This window comes from Chinchilla lanigera, unplaced genomic scaffold, assembly GCF_000276665.1.
Source record: "Chinchilla lanigera isolate Chin_1 unplaced genomic scaffold, ChiLan1.0 scaffold00123, whole genome shotgun sequence".
In the NCBI taxonomy this organism is placed as follows: Eukaryota; Metazoa; Chordata; class Mammalia; order Rodentia; family Chinchillidae; genus Chinchilla; species Chinchilla lanigera.
Window position 1 is genome coordinate 1,260,194 of NW_004955524.1, and position 26,114 is coordinate 1,286,307.

Sequence of the window (26,114 nt, forward strand, 5' to 3'; positions counted from 1 at the left end):
TGCGCGCGGGGCCCGGCCCCGCTCCCCTTCCGTCCGGTGTCCCCGCGCGGAGCTCCCGGCCACCCCGTGTGGAGAAGGGGACTGACGGCCGGGCGCCGCTGGGAGGACAGAACGCCGGGCGCACTTCGGGCCGCTGCCGTCCTTGTCGGCCTTCAGCCCCTACCCACGGTCACTGGGGAGTGAGGACTGCGTTAGGTGTCGGTGCCAAGCCTGGGGGGCACTGGTAGTTGGCAGGCGTGGTCCCCTGGCCGGGGCAGGCAGACGTGCATGCTTGCTAGGTCTTGCAGGAACCCACCACTTCGCAGCTCTGTCGCTAAATGAATGGTGCCGGAGGTCCGTGGTTATTAAGTAACACGTTCTTGTAACAGGTTCTAAAGTGCTGTGTAACCTCCAAGCTCCTACAGATACAAGTACTGGCTTATGGTTGTTTTGTTTTTTTTTTTTTTTTTATCATTTTGAGACCGGGTCTGTCTATGCAGTCCAGGCTGTCCTTGAGCTCACTTTGTAGCCCAGGCTGGTCCCGAACTCACAACGATCCTCCTGCCTCAGCCTCCCCAGAGTGCTGGGATTACAGGTGTGCACCACCACACCTGGCCTTTTGCATTACTGGTTCAGAGATAGAGTCTGGCTGTGTTGTCTAGGCTGGCTGTAAACCAGCCTGCCTCAGCCTTCTGAGTAGCTATAGCTACAAGCGCCTGCATCTATACTTGCCATTAGGTGGTTTTATTATTATTATTATTATTATAGGTTCTTTCTGGGATAGGGTTTCACGTGCACTCTGCAGACTTTGTGGCTTCAAACCCGCAGTGATGCTCCTGCCTCAACACCCTGAGTGCTAGGATTACAGGCATGTGCCACCATGCCTGCTAGGTGTTATTATTAATAGCTAAGTGCTGCACTTTCAGGGTGTGTAGGGGCAGTGAATAAGGAAGCACTGCTGAGTTTTAAAATTCTCTGTGAGTGTGACCTGCCTTTCCTGACTCGCTGTCTTTCAGTAGTAGCCGTGTTTGGATCGAGTGATGACAGTAGCTCATGTCCCTCGAGCCCCTCAGAGCTCTGTGCCCGTCACCTGCCCGCACCCTTAGGCGCCCTCGTGTCGTGGTGAGGGGCTGCTGGGCAGCGCTGTGGTCTGTGAGGCGAGCCCTGGAGTCCGGTTCCCGGCTCGCCTCTGCTGCTTGCCGTGTCTCCCCCTGTGCGCTGCAGCCCTCTCCCAGCGCGCAGGCTGCAGCCAGAGGGACTGCCCTGCTGTCCCGCCCACCCGAAGTCCGGGCTCCGCGCTCGCTGTGCCCCACCGGCTGGCTCTGCCTCTTTCTGAAGCACGGTTCCTGTTCTCCCTGCCCCGCTTGCAGGAGGCTGCTCAAGGTTGTTCTTCCCTGGGCCTCTGTGGCACGCTGTGACCAGCAGCCTGTCACACAGCTGCCCATCTGCTTGGTGTCCAGCAGGGTCCCCTGATGTCTCTGTGTCCCTGAGCCCCCCCAGGCTGGGTGCTTCGTGGTTGCTGATGGCATGATCCCCCGGGAGATGGCCACTGGGCCACTGAGCAGGCCCTGTGCAAGTCACACATGGCTTTTCTTCTCTGGGGCATGGGCTGTGGGTGGGACAGGCTGTGCAGGACTGCTGCAAGAGAGAGGTGGACCCTGAGGCATCTGACAGTTCCGGCCAGCACCTGCTGAGCTGCTTCCTGTTCCTTGCGTGGGGCTGAAGGTTATCTGGGCCAGGATTTCTTCCTTGTAGTGATCTGTCAGCACTTCTCTGTGCCTTGGCTACTTACGCTCACTTCTCGTGTGCGGCAGTGCCAACGATCCCTGTCACCCAGGCACAGGGCACGGGTAATGACCCGGGGGCACCCGTGGAGTGCAGGGCAGCAGGGGTAAGCTGAACAGGGCATGGTGGGCTGGATGGAGGTGGCAGAGGACGCTTGGTGCGCGGTGGTGGCCGACAGCCTGGCTGTGGACAGTGGGGGCGCTGAGTTCTCTGCCTCGTGTTGCCCAGCCGCTGGGCCTGCTCCTTCCTTATGGTCTCTTCTGGCCCTGAGTACAGCTGTCCTCTCCAGGAGCCGTTCCTGCAGTGCCTGTGGGCCTCTGTCCCTCTCCAACAACACATCCTTGAGTGCAGCCCGCTCCAAACCCGAAGCATACCTGTACTCCTTTCCCTTTGTCTGCAGTTGTCCAGGCTGGCCTGGAACTCACGATCCTCCTGCTTCAGCCTCCTGAGTGCTGGGATCACAGGTATGCAGCACCAGGACTGGTTAGTTCTTATTTTGTAGTTGAAAAAAACCAATACGAGGATGCGGTCACATGGTGGTTACAGCTCCAGGCTTGAACCCACATCTGCCTGTTTCTCCTCCTCTCCCGGCTCTGCAGAAGGCTCGCTGGGTCCTGTGCCTTGTACAGCCCCCCAGGTGTCTGGAGCGGTGCTGGGGACGCGGACACTGGCTCAGCCTCCTGGAGCTTGTGTTCCTTTTCCTCTTCCTCTAAGATGATTGCTCGAACCTTACTTGAATACAAAACGCAGCCCGGGAGAGAAGGGGTGTTAGGGTGAAGTGGGGCTCTGCCACGGTCAGCAGTGGCGTCCCTGGCTTCTCTGGGTGACCTGCGTTGGCCTGGGCGTTGTCAACTGAACTGCCCAGCTAAGCAAGAATGTGTGTGTCTTGCCCCAGTCTGAGCTGGCAGGGCCTCCCTAAGCCCAGCTGCTGCGGGGATGGTGGCTGGCATCGAGTCTGGCAGTACCAGAGAGCTGGGGTCTGCCTTTGTCTCCTGGGACTAGGGACTGAACTGAGAACCTTCACACTGAGCTATGTCCCCATCTTTTTTATTTTCAGACAGGCTCTTGTTAAGTTGCCAAGTTGCCCAGGCTGGACTTGAATTTGCCATTCTCCTGCCTCAGCCTTCCGTATTGCTGGGGTGACAGGTGTGCACTACTGTGCCTGGCTTTTTTTTTTTTTTGAGACAGGGTCTCGCTATGGAATTCAAACTGTCCTTGAGCTCACTGTGTAGCCGAGGCTGGTCTCGAACTCGTAATGATCCTCCTGCCTCAGCCTCCCGAGTGCTGGTATTACAGGCATGCCTCACCAGACCTGGCCTCTGGCTTTTTTTTTATTCATTTATTGTGCGAAATTGTGGTTGGAACCCAGAGCCTCATACATGCTGGACGAGTGCTGTATTATTCAGTTATGTACCAGCCCAAAAGTGTTCTTCTTCATACTATTATTTGTATAGAGGAGTAGGTGTGTTTTTTGTTTTTTTTTTTTTTTTTTGGTTTTTCTCTGGTACCAGGAACCGAACTCATGACCTTGCGCTTGCCAGGCAGGCGCTTTTGCCACTGAGCTAAATCCCCAGCCCCTAGAGGAGTAGATTTCTTCCAGTGCTGATGATGGAACTCAGGGCCTGGGGCACACCAGGCAAGTGCTTACCCCTGAGCCGGACTCGAGCAGTGTGTTATAATTTTGGAATCGCCAGCACAGCCCGGATGGTAGAGGGCAAGCTGGACCAGTAGGCTTCAGGCTTCAGGCCTGCAGGAGGGGAAGGCGTGCTCAGGGGTGGTGGGAGAGAGTCGACTCTGCCCGGGGCCTCCCAGAGGCACAGGCCCAGACTCCAGGCGTCAGAGCTGGGGAGTGTGCCAGGGAGGCTTCCTGCTGGGCTTGGGAGGCAGCTGTCTGGAAGAGGGACCTTGGGACCTGGGACTGGGGCAGGCAGGGGCGTGGCTGCCTGTGAAAGCGACGCCCCTGGGCTGGCAGGCAGGCAGGCAGGTGAGTGCCTGGGCTACGGATGACCCCAACAAAGGAGGCCCTGGTGCCTGCTTGGCCCACGGGGACAGCAGCAGCGACGGAGGCTGCTGTATGCCCAGGTGGGGCTCCATGGGCTTCGGGGTACGTAGAGGCCGCAGGTCTGCCGGGTGCTGTCTGCCATGTGGGTTGTGGGCTTCTAACCCTTGCTTCTGAGTCAGGGTCCAGTGTGTTGCTCAGACCAGCCTTGAACTGGAGCTCCTCTTGCCTCAGCCGTGGGTTCTGGTTAGCAGGGAGGACTGCTGTGCCTGGCCAACCAGACGGTGGGTTTGCCCTGCAGCACCCCCTCCTGCAGTCCACGGTGGCTGGAAGTAGAGGGGGAGCCGCAGGCTGCAGAAGCAGCCCCGGAGCCGTCTGTGTAGCAGGGCGCATGCCCACAGCTCCCCCAGCGCTGCCTGTTCTGAGGGCTCTGCTTCCTGTTGCCCGCATGCCTTTCCCTGGCCCTGGGTCCTTTGGCCTCTGTGCCGTCTCTCTCTGGCCCTTTCCCCTTCATAGCTGGGCCGTTGCATCCTAAAGGGAGCCTGTCTTTGCTCTTCCAATTTTGCAAGACCGGGGGTCAAACCCTGGGGCTCCCCACCACTGAGTTGCATCCCAAGCCCTGTTTATTCGCTGTGAGGCATGGTCTTGCTAAGTCGTCCAGGTGGGCTCAGACTTGTGATCCTTCTGCCTCAGCCTCCCTTGGTGCTGAGATTGCAGGCATGCGAGGAAGCCTTTTCGTTTTTGACAGTGGGGATGGATACCTGTGCTTGTCCAGACCCCACTCAGGGTTTCTCTGGGGTTGTTGCTGGCTGCTCTGTGCCCCTTATGCCTGGAGCAGGAACTATGCCTGTTTTGTCTGTCCTAGTTGGAGGAGCTGATGAAGTGCATGGGGTGTGCACACATGACAGGAGGCAGTGGGGAGCCACAGCAAGTTCTTGAGGACTGGAGTCCAGAGCATCTGGCCACTTGTACAGCTTGGAGCAGTGTGGAGGAGGCTGACCTGAGGTGGCTGCTGGGACAAGAGAGGGCGGTGATGGGAGAATGTGGGGTTGGCTGTCGGGACAGGGGCCTCGGAGCGGGGCAGCAAGCAGGAGAAAGAAGCGCCCGTGGGGCCGGGGCAGGTGGGGACACCAAAGGGCAGATCTGGCGGGAGGTCCCCAGGCTGTTTGAGCCGCCACTGTGGCCCCAGGGCTGGCCCAGAGCTGCCACACGGCAGGAAGAGGCCTCCTGCTCCTCCCTGCGGCCTGCGGGACGTGGCAGGTGCCTGTGGCCTCCGCGGCTCGGGGCAGCACCCTCCTCCAGACCCCGCGGCCCCCACCCGTCAGCGCCTCCAGGACCAGGCTGCAGAGTGCGGCGAGCAGCTGCAGGGGCATAGTGTTCACCGGTCGGGAGCTGCGGACGGGGAGGCCCCACACCCGTGCTTTCCGGGAGCCCTGGAAGTGTGGGGCCCGCACTGGAGCAGGCGAGGGCGTGGGAAGAGATGGGCATCGGCGGGTGCCATCCGGGGCTGGGTCCCCTGCACTGTGCCCGCAGCAAGCGGCAGCACAGCACGAGCGCTCCTGTCGTGCGCCGTCCTCCTCCTCACTCCTCTCTCAGGGCCGGCTGGAGCCAGGGCCTGTGCGCAGCGGGCGTGCTCACCGCCGGGCCACCGGGTTGGGTTCTTTCTCCACTGGAAAAGGCAGAATTGGGGCATAGGTCCTCTGCCTAGGGAGCGCCGACTTCCAGGCTGGGGTGCCTCTCCGTAGGGGGTGCCTGGCTCCATCCACAGCGCCCCACAGAGGAGGAAAGTGACCTCATGGAGGCCAGGGTTCAGAGGGGAGAGTGACCAGGAGCCAAACTTGGCCGTTGCCCGGGGGCGTACGTAGTTTGGAGCCTGCCCCACACCGGTTTGCTGCCCGCCGGGCGCGTGACACACTCTTGAGGCAGTTTGGGCCACTCCCCTCGCTCGCTGGCCCAGGCCCTGGGTCAGCCTTTCCTCTCAGGACAGGCTCTTGCTGGTGGTGTTCAGACTGACCTCACTGCCGGGCCTAGCACGTGCCAGTGGTCCCAGGCACTCAGGAGGCTGAGGCAGCAGGGTGAGTTTGAAGCCAGCCTGGCCAGCAAAGCAAGAGGTAGTCTCAGAAAGTGAGTGAGTGAGGGGCCAGGGATACAGCTTAGCGGTGCAGCGCCTGCCTGGCAAGCATGAGTTTGTGAGTGCGATTCCCCGTACCAAAAAAAAAAACGTAAGAAAAAGAGAGGGTGTGACCATCTGCTCTGGCACAGCCAGCACTTGGTGAGTGCTGGGACTGTGCTGTGACGGGGGGACTGAGGCATCTTTGTTGGTTTTTCTGTTCGTTTGTTTTTGAGACAGGGTCTCACTGTGGAGTTCAGGCTGGCCTCGAACTCATGGCCATCCCCACCATACATGGCCTGAGGCCCCTCGGTAAGCAGCCTCTTGGGCTCCCTCCCAGCCAGCCCTTCGTCTGCATGTCCCCTCCTGGTTCCCTGCCCCAGGGTGGGCACAAGTGCTGTGGCCTGGTGAGCAGGGCCTGGCTCCCGTCCCCAGCTGCAGAGCAAGCAGGCGTTAGAACTGTATGGAGGAACGGTCAGACAGCACCTCCGTCAGCTAGGTCTAAGGATCGAGCCTTTCCGAGCTGGGCTGTGGGCACCGGCTGGCTGGCACTGGGTGGCTGGCACCCAGGCCAGGAGGCGGCCCATGCCGGATGGACGAAGGCGCCCAGTGCGGGAGCAGCGGTGTGCGCGTGCGCGTCCTGAGTGGTTGGGCCTGTGTCAGTGCGGGCGGCCCTGCTCTCGAGCTCCATTTGGGATTCCGACCTGAGGCTGTGGGGAAGCGGTGTGGGTCCGTACCTGTCCCTGCGCCAGGGCTGTGTGTGCATGCACCTGGGAGCACAGAGGGCAGCGTGCTGTCCTGAGCCCCGCAGGGCACAGTACGGCCTTCCCGGCGGGCGGCCTTCGCCTGCCCCCTCTGTATTCCGCGCACGTGCTCCTCGGCCTGCTTGGCTAGAGTGAGCGGTGGGGGGTGGCTTGTGCACTGAGCTACAGCCCCAACCTTTTTGTTTTTTTGAGACAGGGTTTTGCTTAAGTTGCCCATGTGGGACTCAAACTTTTGATCCTACTGCCTCAGCCTCGTAGAGTGGATTACAGATGTGCACCACTGTGCCAGGCTGTGTTTAGTTTAGTTTTTTTTTTTTAAGAGGCATAAAGGGGTTTGTTAGAGTTTTAGAAGTACACACTTGGGAGCTGGGCGTGGTGGTGCACGCTTGTCATTCCAGCGCTTGGGAGGCTGAGATGGGATGGTTGATGCAAGTTTGAAGCCAACCTGGGCTACAGGAGTTCAAGGCCAGCCTGAAGTGCATATCAAGACCCTGTCTCTGAGTAAATAAATAAATGTACACACTCAAAGAAAAACATGGAGCGCAGGCCCTTGAGAAGGGCTCAGCATGGTTTGGTGCTGGGGATGTTTGTGTTTTTGGTAGTGGAACTCAGGGACTTGTGAATGCATAGAAAGTTTCTGTCTTGTTCCTACAGGAGACAGATAAAGGGTAATGAATGAGTTAGGGTAAGATTGAAAGGGCGGCCCAGTTTCCCAAGAAAGGACAAAGCCAGGGCCAGGGCTTTTTTAAAAGATGAATGATCTTACCGTGTTTTGCTTCAAAACACTACTCTGAAACCTTTGAATTTCTTTATCTTCTGGTCAAGTTTCTGCCCTTTATTTCTCCTGCACTAGTTGCTAGGCTTGCAGTGCCTGGGGTTGGGGTGTGGTGCTCGGGAGGCATGGGGAGCCCAGGGGGCGCAGGCAGGGAGGCCTGGCCGGCTGTGCTGCAGGTTAGCTGTCCTCCCTCGAGGAGCTGTGAACTGGGATCTTCCTCGTCTCCTTCCTCTGTCTTTATGTCTTCTATTCACCCCCAACCCCCAATTTGATCCCCATTCTTTGTTTTGTTTTTATTTTGGGGACAGGGTCTTGCAGTGTATACTAGACTGAACCTGAACTTGCTGTGTGACCCAGGCGGGCCTCAGTCTTGGAGCAGTTGTCCTGCCTCAGCCTCCTAAGTGCTGAGATGACAGGTGTAGCCGCCGTGCCCTGCTGACCTTTTTTTTTTTTTTTTTTTTTTTTTTGTCTTTTTGAGGTAGGGTCTCACTATGCAGTTCAGGTTGGCCTTGAGCTCACTTTGTAGCCCAGGCTGGTCTCGAAGTCCCAACAATCCTCCTGCTTCAGCCCCCCCGAGTGCTGGGATTACAGGCATGCACCACCACGCCTGGCTGGCCCTTTTTCTGTGCTTGCACAGCTGACCTCAGGGATGAGGAGGGCCCCGTGGGCTGTGTGGGTGAGGCAGCAAGGTGCCTGGCTGAGCCTGTGTCAGCCAGGTCCTTCCTCAGGCTGCTAGGTGTGCATGTAAATGTGCTGCGATTGAACACACATCCGGTCCCAAGGACACCAAACCCACTGTGAAATTACCGTGAGCAGTGCATTTTCTGCTCACTGCTGCCTCTCCGTTCTGGTTGGTCCTGCTCTTCTGCCGCGTTCAGCTGTGCTGTTAGTCCTGAAGTCTCGGGCTGTCAGTCCTGGGCTGTGTGCAGCGTGTGCAGGGCTGGGGTCCGACGGGGCCCCGGCCTGAGCGCTCCTCCTGTCACCTGCCCTACATCATTTAGGGGAGTGCTAAGTCAGGTGCGGTGTGCCGGGCATGGGGCACACGCCTGTCGTCCCAGCCACTTGGGAGGCTGAGGCAGAAAGACTGCAGGTACCACAAGTTCAGTGCCAGCTTGAGCAGTCCCTGAGACCCTGTCTCTAGAAAGAGGAAAGAAATGTCACTGTAGGGCTGGGGGAGCTTGGTGAGTACATGCATGCTCAGCGTGCACCACACACACACACACACACACACACACACACACACACACACACACAGCTGTTGTCCTGGAGCTGCCATCACCATTCTCCTTTACATGAGCACACGTACAGATGTGCCCTGACTCACCCAGTAAGCCCGCAGTAAATTAGAGGTGTTGTGAGGCGAAAATGCACTCAAACCAGGTGTAATGGCGCACCTGTAAACCCAGCTCCTTAGGAGGCTGAGGCTGAGGATTGCAGGTTTAAGCCCAGCCCAGGTGATTCAGCAAGGCTGCATCTCAGAGCAGCATGGAGCAGCTCAGTGGGGGGCACTTGCCTGCGTGGGGCTCCTGAGTTCCACCCCAGCACCACCAAGCACAACCAAGTTTGTGTTCTCCGCCTCTCCCCAGGGCCGCAGGGAGCAAAGGGAGGGTGCTGGGTTCTGTAAACCTGCACGTCCTGCCCTGCGAGTGCGCAAAGCAGCCCAGGAAGGAGGGAGTGTGGCTGTGGCCACGCTGGCTGGGAAGACAGGGCTCACGGAGGTTGAGTCAGCCGCTCAGCCGGGCTTGGGGACGCACTCTGGAGCCTGAGGCCAGAGGAGGGTGCTAGTTCTCCTGTCCTCTGTCCTGGACACCATGGTGACCAAAAAAATAAGTACAGGGCTGGGGACGTAGTTCAGTGCAGAGGCCCTGGGAGCAATCCTCATTCCAGAGAGAGCCACAAGAGAGACAGAGGATCTGATTTTTCCGAGTTCAATGATTACAACTTTATTCATTCCAAAAAATAATAAAGAAGCAGCCGTTCTAAGGCGTTAATGTTATTACTTAGTTATTGCTGACTGATGAGGCCGGCAGTCTCCCAAACCAGTGGGCTGTGAAGGCTTAAATAAAAGAGACAAGTGGTAGGATTTTAGGGCTCCAGGAGGATCAAAACCCTCTCGCGGAATTCAAAATGCTCTGGGAGCTGAGACACAGAACTTCTCTGGGGGCCTGGTATTTATTTAGTTAGCAAACAAAGGAGGGGATACTGAAGAAAGGCAGGACATTCAAGAGGAGTTCAGGACTTTGGAGGTCAGCTCAAGGGCTTCTCCAAGTAAGAGACTGTGTTAACGTAGGAGAACTATGTTATCTCCAGGAAGGTCTCCAAGTGGAGTGAGATGCCTGAGGCTACAGTCCTTACCTAGTTAGTTGGGGTTGGAGCCAGGTGTCTTTAGCTGTGGCCTTGTCTCATCCTTTGAGGCTTCCGGGCTTTAGGGCTTCACCTGTCATTACAGGGCTCACTGGAGACCAGGAACTCACAGAGGTGCACTTACTATGAGTCTGCTGCCCATTTCCAGGGCCAAGGCCTCAGACAGACTCACAAGTAAACAAAGAAAGCCAATTGGTTAATTTAAATTCTGCTCAGAGCCACTACATAGTGGTCTCCATCAATCTATAATTACAATATCAATAGCTTTAAAGTACTATTTGGTGCTTTTTTAAAAAAATTTTTATTTTAAAGACTAAAAGAAGGATAACATAATAATAGGGGGTGCTTACCAAATTACAGACAAAGTGGTAGGAAATTATCAATGGTTACTGTTTTACATATTGTTATTTACAAGATAGTTTCTCAGGAAAGCAAATAGACAAATAATAGTGAGTTACAGACAAAAGGGGTAGGAAATTATCAGTAGTTGTTGTACTATACTTTGGGTGCCTTTTTTTTTTGAGACAGGGTCTTACTGTGTAGCCCAGGCCTGCCTTGAGGTCACAGTGATCTTCCTGCCTCAGCCTCCTGAGTGCCAGGATCACAGGCGTGCGCCAGCACGCACTAGCTTATTGGTGCATTTTTATACTTCTCACTGTGCAGCTGCTGACAGGCTTTCACTCTTGCAGTGAGACCCGGTTCTACTGAGTAAGAAAGTGTAGGCTGGGTGTGGTGGCACGTGGCTGTAATCCCAGCACTTGGGAGGCTGAGGCAGGAGCATCGTTGGGAGTTCAAAACCAGCCTGGGAAACAAAGTGAGCCCAACGCCAGCCTGAACTACACAGCAAGACCCTGTCTCACAAAGACAAAAAAAAAAAAAAAAAAAACTGCGCGTGGAGTGACGGTGGGCGCTGTGCTGTGGCTAGGACTGGTGGCCTAGCAGTGGGCATGTTGTCACTGGGCCAGTGGCACATGGGCTGCTGGCAAGTGCGGCCCCTGGTGTGCTCCTTCACGCTCACCCTGCACTGTCCCTCAGCCCAGGTGCCTGGGACTGATAGCCACTCTGCAGTGCCAGAGCAGCCCTCCCTGGGCGTCGCTTGGACGGCCCTGCTAGTCCCAGGGTCGTGGGCAGTGTCAGAGGCCCCACCAGTCCTCCCTGCGTGCTTCCCTCGGTCGTGGGTCTGGTCCCGAGTAAGCTTTTGGCACGTTCAGCAGAGTTAGCAACCAGCACTTTGGAGACAGGCTCTGGAAGTGGCTGAGTGCCGGGCTGGGCTTGAATGTGCGACCCTCCTGCCTCGGCCTCCCTGGGCGCTGGGATGACAGGCGTGTACCAGCACACCTGGGTCTTTTCCCACTGGAACTGGAATAGCTTGCAAGTTCTTTCTTACTTACTATGGGGTGTTCCCAGAAAGCAGCCTGGCCCTAGCTTCACATCTGTGACTCTGTCGGCCAGGGTGGCTTTGCCGGCTGAGGTGTGGTCTGTCCGTCTGTGAGCGGGGCAGGTCCTGTGCTTTCTTTCTGCACCCAGCCATGCTCCCCGTTCCTGCCAGGCTGCCAGCGGCCCGGCTGACCAGTACCCTTCCTGTCGACCTTACCGCCGTGGGGAGGTCCGCTCACGTCACTCACTGTGGGGCTGGACGTGTCGTGTGGGAAGGTCTTCAGCAGCCGTGGGTGACGCCACCCTGTCCCTTCTGCACCGTGCTCCAGGGCCTGGGGCAGTGGCTTGCAGGCCGCCCCTTCTGGTGCTTCTCCCTGTGGAGTTCGTGCTTCCCCTCCTGGTCCTTCTGTCTGCTGTTCGGGGCTGGAGCCCAGGGCCCGTGTGCCCAGCAGCCCTAGGCTCTGTCATCCTGCTCTGCTGTGCCCTTGGGTCCCTGTCCCTCCCCACTGCCCTCTGCCACAGGTGGCCCAGTGCTGTGCCTGTCTCCCCGCTTCTGCCGTGCCAACTTGCTCACGTCAGGACCCGGCCCTGTGGCTGGCAGCGGCTCTGTGCGTGTCCCCCGCTTGGGTCGGGGTCCACCTGTGGAGCTGCAACAGTGCTGGCTGCGCAGGCCCCCCAGGCACCTGTGTCCCCTCCTGCCTCAGGCAGTGGCCGGTGGTCACGGACTCTGGTCAGCCGCGTGACCCCAGACCCCAGTGAGTCACTGGTTCCTGTAGGGTGGCATCTGGGGCAGGGCTGTCTGCAGGCCATGTCGCTGCCTACGGGCAGCTGTTCCCGCCTCTGGGAGGCCAGGGGGAGGGCCTGTCCTTCTGCTCAGCAGTGGGGAGGCAGAACTCACCCCGTGAGTGTGGGCCCTGCCTTGCAGCCACCTCGAGGGCTGGGAGGGCCGGGTGGGCTCCCTGGAGACAGCGCCCTGCTCTCGGCAGAGAGCACTCCTGTGGGCTGGGGCGGCGCTTGTCGTGTGCAAGGTTCAGCCTTTGCCAGTCTGTTCTGGTGATGACTGTGTCGGGGACCGACACCATGACGTGCCCCTGCAGTTCCCTCCGTCAGGAGGCTGAGGCAGGTGGGTTGCTTGAGCCCAGGATTTGGGGGCAAGGTTGACGTGGGCGACACTCCTTCTGGTGGGGTCTCCTCACAGTGTCTGTGGCTTCCTTGCAGGTCCCCAGTGGGAATCCGGTGTATGACTCTTACTACAAGCAGGTGAGTGGGACCCGAGGCTTTGACCCTTTCTGTCTGGGAGCTGGGGGGCGCTGCCCTGCCCCTGGGACCGCTGGGGCCTTATGAGAGGCGAGCGTCGGGCTGCCGTGCTCTCCTCGCTGCGGGCTCAGCGCCGCGTTGCCTCCCCAGGTGGACCCGGCCTACACAGGCAGAGTCGGGGCGAGCGAGGCTGCGCTGTTCCTGAAGAAGTCGGGGCTGCCGGACACCACCCTCGGGAAGGTGGGTGTGCCAGGCTGGCTGGGTGTCCCTGCATGCCACGTGCTGGGGGCTCCTGGCTGTGCATGGCTGCTCGGGCAGACACAGGCCCGCGCCAGGTCTCGGGAGAGGTGGTTTTGTGTGGGACCGTGGTCCTCATCATACTCACGGGCTGCTTTGTGTGTCTGCAGATATGGGACCTGGCGGACCCAGAAGGTAAAGGGTTCCTGGACAAACAGGTACATGCACGCGTGCTCGCACGCGTTGGGGGCACTTCTGTGTCTGGGTCCCCTCTGTCGGAGCCATTGCTCTTGGGTGGCTATCTAGATATTTTGCAAGTTTACCAGTGATTAAAAGGTGTTTAAAGTTTTCTGTTGTGGTCATGTCCTGTGGTGCACACCTGTCATCCCCGCTCCTCAGTCAGCTGAGGCAGGAGGGTCACAAGTTTGAGTCCAGCCTGGGCCACTTAGGGAGACTCTTCGGGAGAAAGGGATTTTAGAAAGGGCTGGGAAAAAAAATGGAAAGGCTGGGATGCAGCTCAGTGCAAGCGCTGCGTTCGTCCCCAGCAGTGAGGGAACAGACGTAGGAAAAGCCCGTGTGTGTGCTTCGGGCAGTTGGCCTTTAGAGGACCCCCTGGGCGAGGCTCGGAGGCGCCAGGCTCTGGCAGGGCTGGGCCCTGGGCAGGAGGGCTGAGTGGAAGCACAGGCCCGCAGTGACCTGGCTCAGACCGGCTGTCCCTCAGGGAGCGATGCCACTTGGACCGTAGAGGATTGGGATCAGGAGTCCTGAGCATGCCCCCGTGCCCACTCCAGGCTCACAGTGCTGGGGATGGAGCCGTGCAGGCCCCGTCATTGAATCACTGGGCCCCCTTCCCAGCCCCCACACAGGTTGGGTTTTCCCTGAGACACCAGCGGTGGAACCCAGAGCCCCTGCCTGAGCAACACCCCCAGCCCTGTTTTCTTTAGCATGCAACAGTGTCTCACAAAGTTGCTGAGGTGCCAAGGTGGGCCTGAACTTGAGATCCTCCTGCCTCAGCCTCCCAGAGTGCTGGTGCAATAGGTGGGTGCCGCTGGGCCCGGCTCCGACTGTGTTATGCCCGACTCACACTTGGCCCGTTGCGGCCCGTCGCTGTGTGCTGCAGCCCGCCTCTCCGGAGCGGGCTGGCCCAGGGTTTCGGAGCTGCCCTGACTGGAGGTGCACGGCAGAGTCTGTCCGCGCTCCAGCCGCTGTGCCCTGGGGAGTCGGCGGGCCCCTCTCGAGCAGAGCTCTGGGCGCCTCAGTCCTCCCCGGAGCCGCAGCCCGGCCGCGGTCTGACGCCGCCCTTTGGGTTTCAGGGCTTCTACGTGGCGCTGAGGCTGGTGGCCTGTGCGCAGAGCGGCCACGAGGTCACGCTGAGCAACCTGACCCTGACCATGCCGCCGCCCAAGTTTGTGAGTGCAGTGCTGCGGACATGCACGCGCCCCCTTGTCTGTCGCCTCCCCTCCCGTCGGGGCGTGGACTCCGCGTGTCTGCGGCCCGCTGAGCTGCTGTGGGCTGCACCCTCTCCCTGGTTGGAGGTCTCCGTCACCCGCCCCAGCCTTCTCATCCCTCAGCGCTGGACTCGCATCTTCCCTTTCCTTGGCGGGGTTGGCTAAGGGTTTGTTGATTCTGTGTAATCTTTCAAACAGCCGACGCTTGGACTCACTCTCTCTGGATTGTCTTCTTGGTCTCTGTTGCGTTAATTTCCTGAGCTTCCCGCTGCCTCCGTCCTGGCTGTCGGGCTCTGTGCACTCCCGCGGCCGCCTGTGCCACCCTTCGCCCTGCTGGGCGCCGAGCGCTTCTCCCCACGTGGCCGCCGAGGAGCGCATGTGCGAGGGCCTGCGTGGTCCAGGGCGCGCCGCGTGCTCTTCCTCCGTGCCCGCGCTCGGTGCCAGCCAGTGCGTCTCTCTTCCTCTGCAGCACGACACCAGCAGCCCCCTGATGGTCACGCCGCCTTCCGCGGAGGCCCCCTGGGCGGTGCGGGTGAGTGACGGGGGCTCTCGGGGCTGCTCAGAGCCATCACCGGCGCACAGGCTGGGCAGGTGGCCCACTCCGGGCATCCCAGCTTCTCGGGAGGCTGAGGCAGGGAAATGGCAAGCCCAGACCCAGCTTGGGCAACTTAGCAAGACTCTGGCTCCAAGTAAAAAATACAAAGGGCTGGGAATATCACAAGGCCCTGGGCTCCATCACCATTGCCATGAAGGAAGAAAAAGATTCATAGTTCAGGTCTGTACCCGCCTGTTAGAACACATCACCCCTGCTCATTCGTGTCCTGCTCCGCACATGTCCAGCACGGGCTCGCCCCTGAACTGTCCCCCAGCCCACACATTCTCACTTTTACTTCTTTGGTTTTTAAGACTGGGTCTCACTATGTAGTTCAGGCTATCCCTGAACTCACTGTGTAGTCCACGTGGCCTCGAGCTCTCCTGGATCCTCCTGCCTCAGCCTCCCAAGTGCGGAGATCACAGGTGCACAGCTGCGCTAGGCTCACTTTTACTTCTTAGCCCCCACATTAGGAGAACTCCTGTGAGAGGACAGCCCTCCTCTGTCACCCGGCTTCCCAGGGCGGCCTGGCCTACTGGGAGAGGCAGCTCCTTGGCCTGGGAGTCTCCAGTCTGGACTCGTACAAGGAGTGGCTTTGTCCCCAGAAACTGCCCTGGAGAGACCTGATTTTTCAGATGTCCTGGCCCCTGGAGCCAGATTACCCTGGGGCCTCAGCACCAGAGGCCAAGCAGCTGGACTGGCCGTGGGGAGCGGCGGCCCTGGGAGCTCCCACAGAGAGGTGCAGGCCTTGGAGCTGGGTTGCTGGTGTGTGGCCTCTTGTGTGGGTGGTGCCGTCTTTTTTTAATTTGTTGTATATTTTGTGGGAGGATGGAGTCCAGGGCATCACACATGCCAGGCAAGAACTCTGCCACGGAGCCACACTGCAGCCCTAAAATTTTTAATTGTTGTATAATAGACACATTGTAAAATTTACTCCATTTTTTGCAGTACTGGGAATGGAACCCAGGGTCTTTAAACTGAGCCATATCCCCAAACTTTTTTACTAATTCCTTGTTTTGATATAAGGTCTCGCCAGGTTTCTTAGGTGCTCAGGCTGGGCTGGCACTTGGGATCCTCCTGCTTCAGCCTCCCAGTGTGCTGTGACAGGCACACACCACAGTGCCCGGCTTTTGTCTGTTGGAAACACGCCCCGTGTGTAGAGCTGACTTTGGTCGTCAGTGCCTCGCTGCTTTCCTGGCAAGCCTGTGGGGCGGCAGGAGTTGCCTGTCCTCCTGGGAAGGGACACTGCCTGCGTCCCTGGGCAGCAGCTAGGGCAGAGCAGGCCTCTTGCGCTCCTTTCCTGAGGTCCCCAGAGGGCCGCTCGTGGGGCATGGCTTCTGTTTGTGCCAGGCGCGTGCTGGCGCGGCTGTCCTCACCCAGGCACTTTCTCCCGCCAGGTGGAGGAAAAGGCAAAATTCGATGGCATTTTTGAAAGCCTACTGCCTGTCAAGGGCCTGCTGTCTGGAGATAAGGTCAAGCCGGTCCTCATGAACTCGAAGCTGCCTCTCGACGTCCTGGGCAGGGTGAGTGGCCGCCGGGCGGAGCGTGGTGACTCGGTGAGAGCCCGCCTCGAGAAGCAGGAAGACGAGGTTGCGGCTTCCTGTCCAGTACCTGGGAAGGGAGCAAGGCGGACGCTAGTCTGCGGGCGCCGCCGCCCAGGGCGCAGGGTTCCCAGGCCGCCCCGACCTGCAGGAGCGGGAGAGGCCCAGCTCGACCCGCTTGGCACGGGGAGGCCGGGGTGTTGGCCGCTGCAGCCTGTGTGCGGTGCCCCTGCTTCTCCGTGAGAAGTGGGGCTGTGCCATCCCCCCGCCCTCCTGTGCTGCGCCCTCCACCGAGGGGAGCCGGTGGGCTGCCCAGGGACACTCCCGGTGAGGACCCTCGCTGCAGACACAGGTGCTTGCGGACTGGGCCTGTGGCATCCGGCGGGCGCAGAGAACGCCCAGCTGTGGAGTTCAGAGCCTCTGGCTGGCCCCCCATCCCTGCGGAGCCGGAAGGCTCTGAGCGGGGAGCCGGGGATGCAAGTGGGGGCGGGCAGGGCCTGGGCTGGCGCCCTCCTGAGTGCGGGCCGCCTCTGCGCCTGCGGGCCGCCCCTGTACGGACAGCCTGCTGGTGGCGCTGGAGGCGCGCCCCACCTCTGCGGCTCTTGGCTGTGCAGGCCCAGGGCCGCTTAAGGAGGGGAGCACTGGCGCCTAGTGGCTGTCCGGTAGCCACAGCTCCCAGCAGCGCCAGCGGACCTGAGGAGTTGGGGCCGGAGCCTGCTTGTGCCTGGTCGCGTCTCACAGATAGCAGCCGAGGGCCTGAGGGCGCAGTGGCGCCCTGTCCTGCTGGCCATGCGGGAGGGGTTGGTGTGAGTCCCCGCACCACAGCACCTGAGCTCTGCGGATGCGGCCTCGGTCAGAGCAGGAGCGACCTCACCATGCCGCAGGGCACATCAGGGCAGCGTTCGCTGGGTCCAGGCCCGGTCCTGCCCGGCCCTCCCCGCGCGTTGTCCTGGTCCTTCGGGCCCTGGCTCTCACTCTGCTCTGCTCTGCCTGCAGGTCTGGGACCTGAGTGACATCGACAAAGATGGGCACCTGGACCGCGACGAGTTTGCTGTGGTAGGCGGGGGCCCTGTGGGGCCGAGAGGCACCACGCCTCTGTGGTTTAAGAGCTGTCCTGCTGCAGGTCCGCAGCGACCGCATAGGGCGGAGAGGCTTGCCCTTCTCCTGGGGCTCCCCCTGAAGCACAGCTCCTCTGCCCTTCCTCGTCCCGTCAGAGGGCGCCGTGCCCAAGCGGGGTGCTGCACACCTGTCGTCCCAGCATTCCGGAGGCTGAGGCAGAAGGATTACAAGTTTGAGCTCAGTCAGGGCAACTTAGTGAGATTTTTAAAAAGGACTGGGGAGGTGGCTCGGTTGTAGAGTAGCCTAGCATGTTTGAAGCCCTGGATTTCACTTCTAGAGCTACGCTCGGAGCTGTCCTAGAGAGGAGGGGCAGCACCAGCTTCAGCCCGAGACACCTGTGTGTGTTTCTGGAGCACAGGCAGTTTCCCTGCACCACTGTCCAGCAGGAGAGCCTGGCCCTGCTGTCTGGTGACCGCTGTTCCCTGGGGACCGGCTTGCAGCTGCGCGCTGAGGGGCGCAGACAGGGCAGAGCCAGCCCGGCCTCCCACCACCATGCTGGGTCCTCACGCTCACGCTCACGCTCACGCTCATGCCTCGCGGTGCGGTGCGGGCTGGCGAGGCTCTGCGGCCTCCTGCGAGCGGGACTGCAGCCCTCGCGCACGCACGCCCTGCCCAGCGCAGTGGCTCACGGACTCCCCCGTCCCGCCTGGGTGCAGTGCGGCCGTGCTGAAGCCCATGGGGCGTTGGCCTGGGGGTCAGCCTTGAGCACAGCTACCTCTGGGTCTGCGCGGCCTCCCCTCACTGTGTCAGATGGGTTGAATTGAGAGCCTTCAGGAATTTGGGCTTTGGTTAGGAACATGGCACCTGTGTGTCCAAGATACATCCTCTGTTGGGATTTTGGACACCTCTGAGGGGTGATTTATTTCACAACACACATGAGGGAAGCTCAGGATCAGCTTACTTTTACATGTGAATAAACCCTTTCATATTTTGTCAGATAAGGTCTGCTTGTAGTCCAGGCTGGCCTTGAACTTGCTGCGTGTAGTCCACACTGGGCCTCAAATGTACGGCGATCCTCCTGCCTCAGCCTGCAGAGTGTTTTTTTTTTTTTTTTTTTTTTTTTAAGGAGTGAATTAGTTTTTACCTTTCCTATTTGAGTAATGATTGAATTAATGTACATTGTATTAATGGCCATAACATCAACCTTTGTTTCAAAGGGTTTATTGGGGGTAACACGGCATCAAACTAGGTGTTCCTGCCAGGGTGGTAGCACACACTTAGCATCCCAGCACTAGGGAGGCTCAGGCAGGAAGGTCACTGTGAGCTCAAGGCCAGCCTGGGCTACACAGTGAGATCCTGTCTCAAAAAACCAAAACCAAAACCAAACCACAGCAACAAAATCAGGTGTCTGGGATTGCTCAGCGCCGTTGTGACAGGGCAGAAGATCTGCACCGAGCTAGAACAAAGCCCTTGACACTGTTCGCAAAATGTAGTGATTATCCTGACGCACATGTGCGTTCATGTTACAGTTAAGGAGACGTTGGTTTGTTCTCATTTGGTTTGTAATAAACTTGCGTGCGTTTGATTAACAAAAGTATGTGAGGTGCACATCTATTCTCATGTCTGTCTTTTATGAGAACGCCTTACACTCGGGCTCCGCGTGGGACCTGGGACTGTGCAGGGCCTCTGTGATTTGAAACTCTTGGGCTGACTTGGAGCTGAGGAAGTGCGGACTCCAACCCCATACCTCAGGCTGGGTTGCAGCTGCTTCTTCCTGATCTGCATCTGCTGGCTTCAGCCTTTGCACTGGGAGCATTTTCTGTGTTTCTCCCATCATCTTGTTGTTCTCACTGGTTGTCCTTTATCGATACATGTTTTTGGTAGTAAAATAAGAATCACATGAAGTTTGTCATCCTAACTTTTTGGGATCAGCCTTGAAGTCAGGATCCTCCTGCCTCAGCCTCCTGAGTGGCTGAGATTGATTGCAGGCACACACCTTCATGGCTGGCCGTTCTAACCATTAGAAAACATATTTTTCGTTTTTGTTGTGGTAAAACATGACATCAGGTTTACCACAGTCACCGTTTTTGGTGTACAGTTCAGCAGAATCTCAGACACACTGCACAGGTGTCGCCGCTGTGCATCTCTGGGATTCTCTGATCTTCTGTTCCCCGTTCCTTTGGCTGCATCAGCTTCACCTGTCCCTGTCCTCGAACAGTTCCGGGTTCCAGGGCCCAGCAGCGGGGTCCCCAGGAGCGGGCCTCCCCTTCAGCCTCCTGAGTCCCTATATCCTTTTTTTTTTTTTTTTTTCCCCCCCGGTATTGGGAATCGAACTCATGACCTCGCACTTGCCAGGCAGGCGCTGTGCTGCTGAGCTAAATCCCCAGTCCTGTCCCTACCTCCTTTTCGGTGGTGTTTGAGCATTTCTCAGGGTTTCTGCCAGGATTGTGTTGGTCTGCGAGTAGATCCCAGAGTCCTGAGGTCTGCTTTTCTTTTCTCCATGAGCTGTCCCATAAAAACGGACCTGAAGCCAGGGCCCTTCAAACCCAGCTCCTCAGGAGGCTGAGGCAGGAGGATCTCAAGCTGAGGCCCGCCTGGGTGTCCGTCACTGAGGAACAGCCTGAGAACCACCTCAGAAACGGCAGAACCTGTGGAAGAGGAGAGAGCTACAGTTGAGCTCGTCTCTGTCACTTATTTGAGACAGACTTTTACTTTTTTTTTCTTTTGTCGTCTTTTTGAGACAAGGTCTTGCTATGCAGTTCAGGCTGACCTTGGGCTCACTTTGTATCCCAGGCTGGTCTCAAACTCACAACGATCCTCCTGCCTCAGCCTCCCGAGTGCTGGGATTACAGGTGTGCGCCACCATACCTGGCTTACTCAGTGATTAGACAAGTTCCTTCGCCCTGCTCCGCCACCTATCGCCTGTCCCTTGCACCCGCAGGCCATGCACTTGGTGTACCGGGCCCTGGAGAAGGAGCCCGTGCCATCTGTGCTGCCCCCGGCGCTCATCCCACTGTCTAAGCGCAAGAAGCCGGTGTTCCCCGGGGCCGTGCCCGTGCTGCCTGGCAGCCCCCCGCCCAAGGACAGCCTGCGCTCGACACCCTCGCATGGCAGCGTCAGCAGCCTCAACAGCACGGGCAGCCTGTCCCCCAAGCATGGCCTCAAGCAGGCACAGGTACGCGGGGCGGGGCGGGGCCGGGCGGGCCGCTGCTTCTGGCTCGGCTCTGATCCCCACCTGCGGGGCCTCCAGACCTGCTACCTTCTTTCCCCTCAAGGCCCTGCCCAGGGCGGTAGCCTGGTCACTCTTGGCACCCAGCCTGGGGACCCTGGAGCTGCAGCGCCCACGGGATGGCGTGCAGACTGCGGAAGGGACTGCGCCTCTGCCGTCTGGCACCTGTGCCGGGCGCTGTGGCTGAGGCATTGGGCGCCAGTGTGGAGCTGCACTGGGGTGGCCTTGCAGAGGGCCGCAGGGACCTGGAGACGGGTGCAAGAGGGGAGCTCCTTGCAGCCTCCGCCCCCCAGAGATGCGCTGCTCCTGGAGCCAGAGCAGCCGTCGGAACGAGGCCCAGGCTGCCGGGAGCCGGGAGCTCCAGCGCTCCTCCACCCCCAGCCGTATCCCACACTTCCTGAGGTCCCCTGTGCCACACTGGCTGGACACAGACGGCCCTGGCAAAGCAGGGAGGACCCTGGCAGCAGGGCCTCGGGCTGCCCTGGGCACCTGCACATCCATCTCCCCCGGGTGCTGACATTACGTGGGTCCCCGAGGGGTGGGGGATCCCCGGCACCCTCTTGGATGGGGTTGGGCTGGAGAACGCTGTGCAGGGAGCCTGGCCTGGGCACCATGGCGCCCAGCAGCCTGCAGAGCCAGCTGTCCACACAGAGGCTGGCGTGCTCGGGTTCCAGGCCACCGTGCCCTGTGAGGCCACCAGCTCCTTCTCATGTCCCTGATGTGGGCGGCGGGGTGTTGGTGGACGTGCGGGGAAGGCAGTGTGCCGAGGACAGCGCCCGCTGGCCCCCAGCCTGCGTCCCCTGTGCACAGGCCCTCCGGCTCTCGGAGCCCTGGGAGGGTATGCGCGGCCCCCAGTCTCATCACAAAGGCACCATGCGGGCGGCCTGCTGAGCTGCTCCAACCTTGCAGCCGGCAGTGGCCTGGGTGGTGCCAGTGGCCGACAAGATGCGCTTTGACGAGATCTTCCTGAAGACCGACCTGGACCTGGACGGATATGTGAGCGGCCAGGAGGTGAAAGAGATCTTCATGCACTCGGGCCTCACGCAGAGCCTGCTGGCCCACATCTGGTGAGCAGGGCCGCCTGGGGCCGGGGCTCTGTGGAGACGGCCGAGGGTGGGCAGGCCTGGAGGTCACGGTGCCACCCACCTTGGGCCCTCAGTTTCGCTCCCAGGGGAGGTCACCTCAGAGCCTGGAACCGTTGAAAGGCCTCCGTGGAGAGCTGTGAGATTAGCTGAGCTCTTTGGCAAACATGCCCGTAGGCTGAGGCAGGAGCGTTAAAGTTCCAGCCTAGCCTAGGCAACTTGCCTCGAACTCACAGCAGTCTTCCTGCCTCAGCCTCCTGATTGCTGGAAGTACAGGCCTGTGCCACTGCCTGGCCTCAGCCCTATCTCAAAATAAAAGATTAAAGCCGGGGATGTGGCTCAGGAAGGCCCTGGGTTCAACCCTCTACTCGCAAAAACAAAAGAAAGCCTGTGAGCAGAGTGGTGAGACCAGACAGCTCCGCAGGGTTGCAGGCCCTAGACTGGTAGGAGCCAGTTGTGCCTGAGCTTCCTCAAGAGTGGCCCTGCGGGGGACAGCCCTCAGCTTCTCTGTGACAGCTGCACCTGCTGTCCCCTGCCCTGGCCTGACCACCTTGCTGTGACTCACGCGGGACTTGGACATAGGAGCTCGTGAGGGTGCTTGGGAGCCGACCACACGCGCGCCTTGGAGAAGACAGCCCCGGGGGGCAGGCACGGGGCCGCAGCCGAGCGGACGCGCTGCCCGGCACGCCGCCTCCTTAGTGCCTCTCCGCGGAGCTCTGCGGGGCCAGGCCTGCTGCCTTTCAGGCTCCGTGTCGTCCTGGCTGGAGGACTTGAGAAAGCCCCGCGGAGCCGCGTGCGATGGCCACACCAGCCATCCCAGACCTGGCGCGGGAGGGTCCTGAGTTCAAGGCCGGCCCGGGCTCCGCAGCCAGACTGTCTCAAAGAATAACAAGGGCTGGGCTGCCGCAACCCCTCACAGTGCCTTCGGGCGGGGCGCGTTAGCTGTGGGCTCTGTGCTATGCGGTATGGCTGTGCCCGCCGGCGGCGCCTTTGGCTCGGGAGAGGCCTTCGTCCTGTGGACACTGTCCCAATCCCCACAGACGGCGCCTCGTGGCAGAGACGCTGGCTGTCGCCGTCCCTCTGGCGCAGCCTGCCATCTTCCTGTGGCGGCTCGAGCGGCAGGGGTGGAGTGTGAGCTCCCGGAGCCCCAGGCCCCATCGGGACCCCTCCGCTAAGGGCCGCATGGGGTCAGGACAGCAGCCCAGGCGCACAGAGTACAGACAGGAAGGGCTGCCGTCATCTGTGTGCCAGTGAGACGGGAGCCGGTGTCCTCACAGCCGTCGGCCGGCCCTGGGGTCTCGTGTCCTCGTGTGACCGCCCCACTCCCTGCAGGGCCCTGGCCGACACGAGACAGATGGGGAAGCTAAGCAAGGACCAGTTCGCACTCGCCATGCATTTCATTCAGCAGAAGGTCAGTAAGGGCATCGACCCTCCGCAAGTGCTCTCGCCGGACATGGTCCCACCCTCGGAGCGCGGCACCCCAGTCCTGGTGAGTAGCGTGCGCGTGCTCACCTCACTGCCCACGCCCGCCACCAGGTGGCGCTGGCGCCGCGCGGGCCCCCGCAGTTGCCCGTGCTGTCCGCTGCTCCGAGCCGCCCTTGTGATGTGGCACCTGCGTTTGCCCCCAGGACAGCGCGAGCTCCCTGGGGTCTGGGGAGTTCACCGGGGTGAAGGAGCTCGACGACATCAGCCAGGAGATCGCCCAGCTGCAGAGGTGTGTGGGCCCGGCCCTTGGGGGGTGAGAGTGCGCCCGTCATGGGCTCCCGAGCTACATGTGGGCCGTGGCTCAGGTTGGACCCTCACGTCCGCCCCACGGCGCGGGGAGGCACCCTGGTGTGGAGCGGGACTGGGAGAGGGACAGACAGGACCACCAGCACCTGCCCCGCCACCCACACCACCGCAGACTGCACCTTGGCCCTGCCCAGGCTCCCCTACCCCGCACTGCGTGTTGTCCCCTTCGTCTGCCTAAGAACCCTCCCGACCACCCATGCAGGGCAGGCCCTCGGTGGCTGCCGTCTGTTGCTTCACAGGGTCATCGGTCTCTCTTCCCGCCTGGGAGTAGGTCGTTAGTGCTCGTGGTCAGCCAGTGAGGGTCTGGGACTCGGGGGCTCGCTGCTGTGCACACTACACCATCAGGACGGGAGCACGGGGCATGTGTGCCAGCTTGTCACCCAGTAGCGGGGGGTGGACCCTGCTGTGAGTGCCCAGGGCCGGCTGAGGCCTGGCCTGGCTCCTGTCCTTGCCAGGTGACGGCTGTTCCGTGTGTGGCCCCACCCCCGGGTCATGGAGGCACAGCTGTGCCCTGCCTGATCACCAGGTGGAGAAGGCCCGCCGCCTGCCCCGGCGGGAGGGTTGCCGTCTGTACCCGTGACGCACTTCAGGGAAAAGGCTTCCTTAGCTCACGGTCGGGGGTGCTGCTTGGCCTCTGGGAAGTCGTAAGGGCGGGTGGCATTGTGGTGTTGGGTGACTGCCGTCCGGCATATGGAAGGGAGGGCAGGCTCGGGCCTGCCTTCATGGTGACCAGTCTCGTGGTCACCAGATGAGGCCAGCGAGGCCTGCACCGGTCGTTTCCAAGGCTGTGCCCGTGACCCAGTCCCCGGTCTAGCCACTTCCCGAGGCCTCCGTTTTACCACACGTGGGACACACAGCTCATGTACAAACAGTGCAGCCACCTAGGGCAATAGGTCACAAGTGTGGTCCTGAGACCTCTGCCCGCTGCCACAGGGGGCCTGCGTGGGCAGCACGGTGTCCCACATGGGCAGAAAGGCCGGGGACAGTTGCGTGCTGTGGCAGTGGCTGACTCACTCTGTTACGAATTGCTCCCACAATCCAGAGAGAAGTACTCCCTGGAGCAGGACATCAGAGAGAAGGAGGAGGCCATCCGACAGAAGACCAGCGAGGTGCAGGTGAGCATGGCTCCCCTCACCCGAGGGCTGCGGTGTGCGTGCGGCAGGGCAGCATCTGTGCCAGGTGGGTGCAGCAGCCCTCGGCTCCAGGCCGCAGCATGGGGCCTGCAGTGTGCCAGCTGCACCCCAGCGCTTCACCTTTCAGTTTGAGACGGGGGGGTCTCACCGTCCTGCCTCCGCCTTCCACAGTGCTGGGTGCTAGGCATGTGCCTGCACGCCCGGCTTGTGCATTTTCAAACCGGGCTCCCTTGGACATCCTGGTCATGCCAATCTCAAGTCCTCCCTGCACCCTGTCCCCAGGAATTGCAGAATGACTTGGACCGGGAGACGAGCAGTCTGCAAGAGCTCGAGGCCCAGAAGCAGGATGCTCAGGACCGGCTGGACGAGATGGACCAGCAGAAGGCCAAGCTGCGGGACATGCTGAGCGACGTCCGGCAGAAGTGCCAAGATGAGACGCAGATGGTGAGCTGCGGCGGCCCGGCCGCAGCCCGAGGGAGCGTGGTGTCCCCCTCGATGGCTCTGAGGCGACCTCGGGGCCCTGCACAGGCTGCGCTCCTCGAGTAGCCCTGCCCAGCTTCACCCTCGTGTCCTGGTCAAGGTGTAGCAGGGCTGCAATCCGCCAGGCTGTGGGTGTGTGGGCGGCCCCGGCTGGGCTGTCCTGAGAGCGGAGGAGCCCCCGCCATCCCCGCCTGTGCGGGTGTGAACGGGCGCGTCGGTGCCTGCGCGTGTCCCCTGTGCCCTGTGTGTGGTATTGGCATGTGACCCGGGGCCTTAGGCATGCAGAGTCACCCACGGCCCTCTGCATCCTGAGACACGGCCTCCCCGAGTCGCCCAGGCCTGGCGCACGCTTGCTGTTCACCCTTGTCCCGTCCCAGCCTCCCGAGCTGGGCAGCAGCCGTGCAGCACTCCGGGCAGGAGCTCCGCACCGCTCCCGGGAGAGCATGGCGTCCGACCCGTGTGCTGGTGTGTGCATCGCTCCCTCCCTCCGCGACCCATTGCAGATCTCCTCGCTGAAGACCCAGATCCAGTCGCAGGAGTCCGACCTGAAGTCGCAGGAGGACGACCTGAACCGCGCCAAGTCGGAGCTGAGCCGGCTGCAGCAAGAGGAGACGCAGCTGGAGCAGAGCATCCAAGCCGGGCGCGCGCAGCTGGAGACCATCATCAAGTCGCTCAAGTCCACGCAGGACGAGATCAGCCAGGTACCACGCCTCGGCCGTCACACGGTGCCCTGCGTCCTCCCACTGAGCAGGCCTGGGCCCTGCCGGATCAGCGGGCGGGTGCTGTCACTGCTGTCCCTGGGGTGGCCCCCCCCAGTCTTTCACCTGCCAGCCCTGGGACAAGGACCCAGGCAGCACTTGCTACTGTAGCTGCCGGCCAGGGCCACGACAGCTGCACGTGGCGGAGGGACACAGGACTCAGCGGCAGCTGTGTGGGAGGGCACGCTGCTGGCTCACGGCGAGTTTGGGGCCTGTGTGGTCTTGAGTCCTTGAGGACTCAAGAGCCTTGGTGTGAATGTGGGTCCCTCTTGGGGCCTGGGGGGTCCCCTGTCTACCTGGTGACGTGGATGTGCTACCCACCTGAGCCCCCCAGGTACCCGGCTCGCTGGGGTC

The 26,114-nt window shown here is 60.5% G+C and overlaps 1 protein-coding gene across 4 annotated transcripts in view; it reads left to right on the forward strand.

The window, feature by feature from the left end:
- Positions 1-3,841: 3,841 nt before the first annotated feature.
- Positions 3,842-26,114, forward strand: part of Eps15l1 (epidermal growth factor receptor pathway substrate 15-like 1) — a 45,360-nt gene continuing 23,087 nt past the window's right edge. For all 4 annotated transcript variants that reach the window (XM_013507228.1, XM_013507229.1, XM_013507230.1 and 1 more), the window contains exons 1-15: positions 3,842-3,868; positions 12,372-12,413; positions 12,561-12,650; positions 12,818-12,865; positions 13,961-14,056; positions 14,565-14,627; positions 16,085-16,210; positions 17,225-17,284; positions 20,229-20,462; positions 21,426-21,583; positions 22,931-23,087; positions 23,227-23,312; positions 24,432-24,504; positions 24,805-24,966; positions 25,506-25,703. In XM_013507228.1, the coding sequence (XP_013362682.1) occupies positions 3,857-3,868; positions 12,372-12,413; positions 12,561-12,650; positions 12,818-12,865; positions 13,961-14,056; positions 14,565-14,627; positions 16,085-16,210; positions 17,225-17,284; positions 20,229-20,462; positions 21,426-21,583; positions 22,931-23,087; positions 23,227-23,312; positions 24,432-24,504; positions 24,805-24,966; positions 25,506-25,703 (1,605 nt within the window). In that variant the 5' untranslated portion in view covers positions 3,842-3,856. The remainder of the gene's footprint in view (positions 3,869-12,371; positions 12,414-12,560; positions 12,651-12,817; positions 12,866-13,960; positions 14,057-14,564; positions 14,628-16,084; positions 16,211-17,224; positions 17,285-20,228; positions 20,463-21,425; positions 21,584-22,930; positions 23,088-23,226; positions 23,313-24,431; positions 24,505-24,804; positions 24,967-25,505; positions 25,704-26,114) is intronic.